The sequence below is a fragment of the Salvia miltiorrhiza genome, chromosome 8 (assembly GCF_028751815.1).
Source record: "Salvia miltiorrhiza cultivar Shanhuang (shh) chromosome 8, IMPLAD_Smil_shh, whole genome shotgun sequence".
Lineage (NCBI taxonomy): Eukaryota > Viridiplantae > Streptophyta > Magnoliopsida > Lamiales > Lamiaceae > Salvia > Salvia miltiorrhiza.
This window is the reverse complement of record NC_080394.1, coordinates 38287464-38297243: the sequence shown is the minus strand read 5'-3', so window position 1 is coordinate 38297243 and position 9780 is coordinate 38287464. Positions and strand designations below refer to the sequence as shown.

At 33.5% G+C, this 9780-nt stretch overlaps 1 protein-coding gene across 2 annotated transcripts; it reads left to right on the top strand.

The window, feature by feature from the left end:
- The first annotated feature begins 3915 nt into the window (after window positions 1-3915).
- Window positions 3916-7490, top strand: LOC130996673 (HVA22-like protein k). 2 transcript variants are annotated; one of them, XM_057921972.1, is made up of 7 exons: window positions 3920-4715; window positions 5190-5248; window positions 5489-5586; window positions 5930-5981; window positions 6179-6670; window positions 7023-7131; window positions 7282-7490. In XM_057921972.1, the coding sequence occupies exons 1-5, from the start codon at window positions 4626-4628 to the stop codon at window positions 6192-6194; spliced, it is 315 nt and encodes a 104-aa protein (XP_057777955.1). In that variant the 5' UTR covers window positions 3920-4625; the 3' UTR covers window positions 6195-6670; window positions 7023-7131; window positions 7282-7490. The 2 variants fall into 2 exon arrangements, with proteins under 2 accessions (XP_057777954.1, XP_057777955.1); XM_057921971.1 differs by lacking the exon at window positions 5930-5981 and having other exon boundaries at window positions 3916-4715; window positions 6207-6670.
- Window positions 7491-9780: the final 2290 nt, after the last annotated feature.

Genomic DNA, 9780 nt, shown 5'->3' with positions numbered 1-9780 from the left:
TTGCTTTATATATATTTTTGTGTAATTTTGTCTAGAACAAAAGATGCATTATGCATCTTGAAAAATTAAAGATCATGAAGAGACCGTTAATTTAATAATCAAGTTATGACAATTTAAATTTTTTATATATATTTAATTTATTGTTTTAAATTTTTTTTGTTTATTATTTATGTTCTTGAGAGCTTACTAAAATTTCACATTGCAAAACGATCGATGTTTGCGAACATTAACGAAAGAATAATAGTTTATCCATTTTTGAAAATAAATAAATAAACTTTTTATTTTGTAGTGTATGTTTTTCTAGTCGAAACAATTTTATTAATGGATATTAAAGTTAGAAACAATATAGTCGGATGGCCATAATAGAGATTGAAAATCAAATTTTGGCCTCTAATCTTCAAACCACAAAATCTGGCCATTAATTAGGCGGTATGCCTAATATACCCTTTTTACTCAGCCGCTGGAGTGATTGCGCGACCGCTGGAAGCTTATAGGTGAGTTTCGTGCTCGTGGGGAAAAGTCAACGCCCGTTGCACGCATGGCACTATTAGTGTCATAAGTGCCAAAATGACCATTTTAAACACTTCCCCGTAGGGTTTAGATGTTCCATTTAGGGTTTAGATTATTCAGTTAGGATTTAGATGTTCCATTTAGGGTTTAGATTATCCATTTATGATTTCTTGATTCTATTGTTGTTGTTTCTGTATTTGTGTTGCACGTATGACACTTATGGCACTATTAGTGCCAAAAGGACAATTTTACTTGGTTTTATTTTAAATTTCTGTTGGCACTTTTGGCACTAATAGTGCCAAAAGTGCCAACGGAAATCCAAAATAAAACCAAGTAAAATCTTGGCACTTATGGCACTATTAGTGCTATAGGTGCCTAACCCGACCCGGCACGCGACCCGCGTGTCTGATCCTACCTGGTCCGCCTCATTAAGGGTAAAAACGTTCGAAATCAATAAAAATGACCAAATTTTATATTTTTTCAATGAGTGACCATAAATTGTGTTTTATGCTTCATTTTGGCTACTTCAAAATTTTATTCTTAAAGTTACTTATTCGACAATTTCGGACCACTTCTTTGAGATGGTTGAGAAAGGCGGTGATAAGGTTGGAGAACTGATTTGCAACACCATTTGACAATGTGTGTGTTGGAAGATATGAAAAGTTAGAAATGAGAGAATTTTCAAAGATGGAAGCTCGAACATTGCTAGAACGGTGTACGTGGATGGTATTATCATTAGCACGTGGAGATAACTTAAGGCTTTTTTATCCTGGTTTGTTTTGCTATTCTCCTCATGAGTGATTTTTTGATCCTTTTAGCTATCTTCCTTTGAATATGTCTTATGTTTTTCTTTCGATGTCGGTTGGTTGTTTTATGCTTCACTATGTAAGGACTTGAATACCCCTTGTATTCCTCTTATTCTCTATTTATATTAATTTTACTTTTTACATTAAAAAAAAAAGGTTACTTATTCCCCCGACCATCACTAATAGGTTTTCATTTCAGTAACTGTCCCTCATTAAATATCACATGAATCATTGTCAAAGAAAAAAAAAAATATCACATGAGTCACCTAAATTATATATTTTCCATATAGTACTCCGAATTAATGTTGGTTGAATTCGGTGGACAAATTAATTTCTTGACGGTATTGTAATGTATGTGGAATAAATATGATATAATTTCTCTTCTATCCATTGTATATTTGCATGAGGTCCAAATTAACACATCTACACGGTTGAAAATACCAGGCATATAGGAGAGTTAACTCCCTAATCAGCATTTTAACATGATTTTATTTTTGAAAATTATAAAATGTATTTATTATATGATCAAATAAGAAACCCGCACGCAGACTGGACCTTTACAGTTTACACCATACAGAAGTGGAAAAATAATCGCATGCAGACGAGACCACTACCCACACAAAGGTGAGAAAACTAGCCGTACGCAGGCAAGACCTCTACATGATTTTATATCATCTATTTTTTATCCATATTCTATTAACTACTAGTATTTGTTAAGGGGTGGGTTATTTCATTAGAACCGAAACCAATTAAGGATTAAAATTGCATATTTGATTTGGTTTTTGTCGTTTGGTATTATTATATATATATATATATATATATATATATATATATATATATTGTACAAAATATACAGCCTTTCATTAATCAAAAGTTAGAAAATATTCTATTGATTGTGTGATTTTTTTATGTAATGCAACTGATGATTATAATAAATTAATATTTATTGTAGTATATAATTTTAATATGTTCTACCAAACAATAAATTGAAATTTACATATACTCTAATTCATCTTATTAAGCATGATATTGATATGTTAATTACAATCCACCAAAAAAATATTCATTTTTTTCATTTTGTTTCGTCCATAAAAAATATACACAATTCGTATTTTCTTTCTTAATAAATATACTCTACTAATATAATAATCAACATTATACTCTATTTTCCAATATATTATTACTGGACTCACTACTCAATCAAATTAATCAATTTAAAATTACAATAAGAATGAAACTCTTATTCCACTCACACAACCCACTTAGATATAACCCTAAATATCACCCCTTATTTACCAATATTGTCATTATAGGTTCATCACTCAACAAAATTAATCAATTTAAAAAGTACAATAAAAATACTTATTCCACTCATAACACATCCAACCAATTTATTAAAATCAGTGTTATTATGAAATGAACATTATTTTTGTGGACATAGGGAGTACTATAATTTAAAACATCACAACCTAACACATCATGCCTTATCTTATGCCGGGTACTAAACGAGCCTTACATATTATATATGGGAAGATGATCAAATATTATTTTTTAATCTAATTTTAAAATAAAATTAAGCCAATCTAAACTTTTATGATATGCAAAATTAGGTTAAGAATTAGTTGCATAGTAGATTTGAGGCCTTTAACTTTCACACAGCATGTGACGATACATAAATATATATCACCAATGTCCCCAATATTTCACCAATATGAATTAGTTTGCCTCAGTAAGTATTTTAGTTCTCGCCATGTTAATGATTTGTAGAAATTAAATAGAGCCCTAGCATATACCCCCCCCCCCCCCCCCAAAAAAAAAAAAAAAAAAATAGACAGAGAAAAAGAGAGCAATCAATGAGCACAAGAATTGCACATGCCTCCAAAGAAAATAATCTGCAATTGCAAACATAAATGCATTTATGCATCCCTACCTACATAAGATTTCGCAGAACAGGAAAATTGAAATGAACCCTAAAGTTGGTCTGGTGGCCTTAAAGTAGATACTACACTTATGAAATTAAATGAATAAAAATTTATATATTATTCATGCAATTATGATGGTTAGTTATTACATCGAATTTATTAGTTGGGTTTTAAATTTTTTATTTATATGTTGGTCCTTAGAGGCAAGAAGTATTTATCTTATTCTGGATCGTTTCATAGTTTTCCCCTCAAAAGTTTTAGGGCCAAAACATGATACACGCATATAAAAAAATAATATAATGAAGCCGATAATACCTAGCTCAAGTGACAAACTTGAGACACCCAAAGACTCTACTTTGTGAGAGGTCTTGAGTTCAATTCCGTCTGCGTGAGGATAGTTTTCCCACTTTTGTGTGGGTAGTGTTCCGCCTACATACGGCTGTTTTCTCACATTTATGTTGTAATTCTCGAAACAATTCACATTTATTGTGACTGTAGCCTGCAATGTTAATTAGTGATGTATTTGCATTTCTCTCTCGGTCGTTTTTTTTTTCATAGTTGAATTATTTTTGTAAAATGGGTGTTATTTATAAGATAATGAAAAAACAAGTTGGAATAGACACTACTACAAAATTACACATACATAACACTTCATACATAACGGTTTTTTTAGAAAACCGTTATGTATGAGCGCATTTTTTGAAAAGATAACGGTTTTGACAAAAAACCGTTATCTATGTACTGTTGTCCATTGAAATAGATAACGGTTTTAGTGAATCCGTTATGTATGAGCGTTATCTATTAATTGCATACATAACGGTATTATCGAACCGTTAAGCCGACCGTTATCTATGAGCGTCTTTTTATAACGGTTGTTTTAACCGTTATATATGAGCGCCTCAACACTGTTATGTATGAGTATTCTTTACATTTATCTTTTATATATATATTTTTTTATCTCCTTAAGATAATAAAATCCTAAAATCCTAAATCTTCTTCTCTTCGTTCCCGTAAGCCCTAAAATCCTAAATCCCAAAAACACCACCTTCAGCCGCCCCACAAATTCTCCCTCTGGCCTCCGTGGCAACGACGAGAACCCCGCCGCGACTCGCCACCTGCCCCCGCCGCGTCCTTGCTTCCTCTGCCACCCACCGCGGCCCGCCACTCCTCTTTTGTGATAAAGCCCTAAATCAAAACTTAATTCAAATTCGAGTTCAATCAAACTCGTCACTCCCCGTCGCTGCTCTGTTCTGTGGCTCTCGAAGTCGCCGGCCGCCGCTGTCCAGACCTCCCCCCCTGATGATTCTCGTATCTCTCTCACTCTTCCCGGTGCAGCAAATTAGCTCCACTCGTCCCCGACCCAACAAGACAGTAGATCGATTCCACTATGCCCAGTCCCGTCGTTTCCTGCGCCACTTCGGAGCTCCGATGCTCAGCCCTTTCTCGTATCCCCGCCTCCGACGCGGGTAGCCTTCAGGTAGGTTCATTTTGGTGTGTAGTATTCCAAAATTTCGGTTCATATTGAAACTCTATTATTTCGCTTGCCCCCTCTTGCCCTTTCGCCCTTGATTAATCTGTGTTGTGGAGCTGCTGATTTTTGTTGGATTACCCTTTTATGTGAGTTTTGTGTTCAGTGCTTATGTTTTGATTGTAATTAGGTTTTACTGTTTGCATTTCAAGTGTGCTCTTGGTTAATGTTTGAATGTGAGACTGAAGGTTTTATTGTATTTGTGGCGTGGCGTCTTACTGAACTTTTTCTGTGTGTATGCAATTGTGGTTACGATGATTGATTATTGCATCGACTGATCCACATTGTCATTCATGGAGTCTGGATACACTAAGATAGGATTTATCTCCATAGGCATGTGTTTGTATGCTGCATTGCTATTTGTGAGTTGAATTTTGTGCAGAGTATCTGGAATTATATAATTATTGCTTCGTACTAATGCAGGTCAGGCTGCGGTTACTTCTTTGTCCATTTGGTTCCAATATTGTAGTTCGTACAGCATGGTGAGTTTTGAGTTATATTCTCAGATGAGCGTCGATGATGAGCCAACAGGTGTAATGAGATTTTGCATTACTCCAACATAGGGTTTAGCTTCTGGCAGTTTCTAACCACATCAGTTATGTATTTGAAAGAGATTCTGTTTCATATAAACCACGATTGCAGCTAATATATTTTCCACCATTTTCTCTTTTGACTTGTGAGTCCTTTCGTTCATAAAAATAATCTGCGTGTTTTCTTTACAGCTGTTCGGTGGGGGTTGTCTTACCTGTTTATTCTACATTCAAGGCCATTGAGACGAAGGATCAAGATGACCAACACAAATGGCTTGTATGCTGGGCTGGTATGTCATGGGATATGGCTTCTTTTGCCTTCAAATACTGATAAGTGATGCTTGTACAAGAACTTTTGTTCTCCAATATTTTAAACTGTGAAAAAGTCTTATTTTGATATGCATAATCGTCCAGATGAAGTATAACAGTCTTTGGTTTTTGGTCCTTAACTGAATGACCTTATAATTTGACATAACTTACTCTTATGCTTTTATTGACAGTAATCAGATAAAAATGGAATATAAAGAATGCTTTCTGTATGCCTTTGTTTATTTTGGGGAGTTACAGGAAATTTCTTCTTGTTGAGGTCATTGTACTTTTATTCATTTTGATCGTCATATTATATGCTTGCAGCTTATGGATCCTTCATTGTTGCTGAGATCTTCACTGATAAGCTTCTATATTGGTACTGTTTTAAACAATCTCTATTGGTTTTGCCGAACATCTAAATTTAGAGAATCTTATCTTAAGTTAATACGTTGATTGTTGTGAGGTGAAACCTCACAATACCTTTAACATTAGCCAGTCACCCGAATCTTTTCAATAATATGTTTAAAATTGTCTATTACGCTATATTCTAATGGTGCCTCGACTGATTTACAGGGCCGATTTGAAATAATCTCATTGTCAGGTTCATTCCTTCTGTCAGAGAGCATTGGTAACTGCAGTCGAACTGGTGGTCTGAGCATATCTTTGGCTGGATCAGATGGTAGGGTATTGGGTGGAGGAGTTTTCGGAATGCTCAAAGCAGGATTTGATAGAAAATTCCTATTTATTTCTAACTTTGTGATTTTTCTCACTGTCAAAAATAGGAAAAGGATTATAGCATTGGTGATGTGCATTGGGATGACTCCATGTTCTACTGTCATTGCTAGTGGTTTTCCTACTATCTAACAAAGATTGATTAATCTGAGATGATAATCAGTAGCTTCATCAATGTTCACTACATTTTGCTTCTGGTAAAACAGGTGATATTTTTCATGCGGCACCAAATATTGATAATTCACAGGATTTTGTACAGAGAGACATAAAAGAGTGGCTAAACTGGCTCCGAAATGATATTGGGTTTGACGGATGGCGCCTGGATTTTGCCAGGTGAAGAATTTCTTTTAATTGTTTCAATGTGACTGAATCTGCCACATGCCAGCTCAGTTTCTGTAGTTTAGGGGTAATTACAAAACCTAATTACAAAACCCCATCATTACTATATGAACTTTTCTTCTCAACACTTTGCCACATATGCACTTGAAAGTCTACATTTGTTAAAAATTTGAGCAGATTCCCTCATGTGCATCGAATGAATTACCTTTCTAACCTTAATTCTTTAAAAAGTGCAAGGATGTTAGCAAATTTCATAGGAAATTTCAGAAAATACATGCTTGTAGCCTGTGTGAGCCATGAATTTGGCAAACATAATTTTCTTTTTAACTGTTTTTACCAAATATAGATCTTCTCTGGGTGAGCTGTGAGATGAAGGGCTTGTTTTACTACTCTTTTTCTTGGTGCAATTCATGTAGAGAAGAAGGGTTGGAATTAAGGATAGCTGAATGTGCCCAGTAAGTACTGCTTCTTACATACTGCAAATCATGCTTACTTTATACACATGAGTAATTTCTACATAGCACGAAGACGATCATTGTCTTTGTTCTGATCATGATGCTCTATATTGTGATTCTTGGTTGGCTCTTTGTATGATTTTGTGGCAGGTTTGTGGTGGATTAAATGAGTCGTACGTTGAGCTGAAGAGGCTTGTGAATTCACAAGAAAAGTTGTACCATATGGCTAGCTAGTTGCATATTTAATATGTTTAGTATTTTTGTAAGGCATAATAGTATAGATAGAGCAGTTGTTGAATTTTGACTATATTCAAATCTTGTATGAATTCTTTTTTATGATAATAATATAAAATTAAATATTTTGGATGATATATAATATTATTATTGTTGGTTTTATCATTTATACTGTTATGTATAAATTAATAGATAACGGAGAAATAGAAATCTAATTACGGTAAAAAACGTTATACATAACGGATTACCAAACGTTATTAATATCAAAAAACCGTTATGTATAGGTGTGTACATAACAGTGAATATTAAACTTTCATGACGGTTTGAAACGTTATGTATAATACTATAGATAACGGATATAATCCGTTACGTATATATAAACAATCGTTATCTATAATAGAATAGATAACGGATATAATACTATAGATAACGGATATAATCCGTTATGTATAATACTATAGATAACGGATATAATCCGTTACGTATATATAAACAATCGTTATCTATAATAGAATAGATAACGGATATAATACTATAGATAACGTATATAATCCGTTATGTATAATAGAATAGATAACGCTTAAATCTCCGTTATGTATGAAATCCACATACATTACACCATTATATATTACGGATGTTTTCGCACATAGATAACGGATAAAATCCGTTATCTATGAGCGAATCTGGCGTAGTGAGATGAACTTATTTTTTGGGAAATTTATAAAGATCTTATAACTTATTTTTACAGCTTATTCTACCAAATACTTTGAAAGAGTTTATAATTTATTTTAAAAAACTTATGAACTCAGCCAAACACCCTCTTAATAACATTGTTTAATTGTAATGCTTTTTCAAACGGATGCATGGTGCATGTTTGGCAGGCCTTGTAAGCCTAGATAACTAAATAAGGGTTATTATGTGTCCGGTAGCCTAGATTATTAATCAAGAGAGCCCGAGATAAAACCAAAACCCTCTCTTATTTCACCATTTCTTTTTGAAAAACAACCTCACCACACTTGAGATATATTAATTTTAATGATACAACAACTATTCATTGTATTATTTATCTTACTTTTATTAATAAATTTATTTTCAAACATGGATACCAAACAAGTATTAAGTGTGGTTTTGTTATCGATTATCAATTAATATCCAAATCTAAAATTTAAATTAAAATAATTTTATTTTTGTAATTAAATGTGTTTTAATTGAGTTTGTATTGTTATTAAATTCACAAGTTGTGAATTTAATAATAATAACAATATTGGTTAGTTATGAATTCGATTTTAAAGATAGAACTAGTGTATCTCCCGCGCTATGCGCGGTGATTGTGATTTTAGGGTCATATAAATTATGTATATATTTTATATTTTTTTTCGTCCATAAAAAATAGTTCTAGAAAGAGACGATACAAATTTTAATAAAAATTATTAGTGTATTGTGAGTAGAGAAAGGATCACACGTAAAAAGTGTTGGAATTTAAGAATATAAATGGAGAATTTTATTTGATTGGCTAAAGGAAATTTGGAGAAGTTAATTGGAGAGATTTTGGAGTAAGTGCACTAGTGTATTAAGATGTGGACGTGTGTATTTGGAGAGAGAGTTTAACAATAGTAACCAATTTTTCTTTTTTCTTCACTACAACATTTAACTCCACAAGTGCATATATATAGTTGTCTAATGTCGGTTTACTAAACCGACCTTTCCTAAAAAATCTAGCCAAACCAACTTTGCTAGAATAATCTAGCTAACTAGACATTTAATATTAGATTCTAGAATTCTCTATATTTTATTTCATCTACTATCTAATATTTTATTTCTTTCTTTTAGTTTCTTGTTAATTCTAGAATACTCTACATAAATCAAGTTTATTATTTTTTCCAACACTCCCCCTTAAACTTGATTTATCATTCCGAGCAAACTTCTCAACTTGATAAAATCTTCGTACTTGAGCGGCTTTGTGAAGATGTCGGCAACTTGATCTTGTGATTTCACATATTCCACTTGAACCTCCTTCTTTGCAATACATTCTCTGATGTAGTGAAAGCGGGTGTCAATATGCTTGCCTCGATTATGAAACACCGGATTCTTTGAGAGCGCGATTGCTGACTTATTATCCACGCAAATCGTTGTTGGCTCCTTTTGTGGCCACCCAAGCTCTTCCAATAAACTTCGTAGCCAAACTGCATGGCAAACACTGGATGTAGCAGCCACATATTCAGCTTCACACGTTGATAGCGTGACTATGGGTTGCTTCTTGGACATCCAGGTGAAAGCGGTGTCTCCCATAAAAAACACGAACCCGCTCGTACTCTTGCGGCCATCATTATCTCCAGCCCAATCGCTATCACTATAGCCAACAAGCTTATAATCATGAGTATTTGAATAGAATAGGCCGTAGTTGAGCGTACCTTT

What these genes read in the sequence shown, in the direction of transcription:
- LOC130996673 (XM_057921971.1), top strand. Translation starts at nt 4,626, where the DNA reads ATGCCCAGTCCCGTCGTTTCCTGCGCCACTTCGGAGCTCCGATGCTCA. An exon ending in CCGACGCGGGTAGCCTTCAG is followed by an intron (nt 4,716 to 5,189) that starts GTAGGTTCATTT and finishes GTACTAATGCAG; the next exon opens with GTCAGGCTGCGGTTACTTCT. An exon ending in ATTGTAGTTCGTACAGCATG is followed by an intron (nt 5,249 to 5,488) that starts GTGAGTTTTGAG and finishes TTTTCTTTACAG; the next exon opens with CTGTTCGGTGGGGGTTGTCT.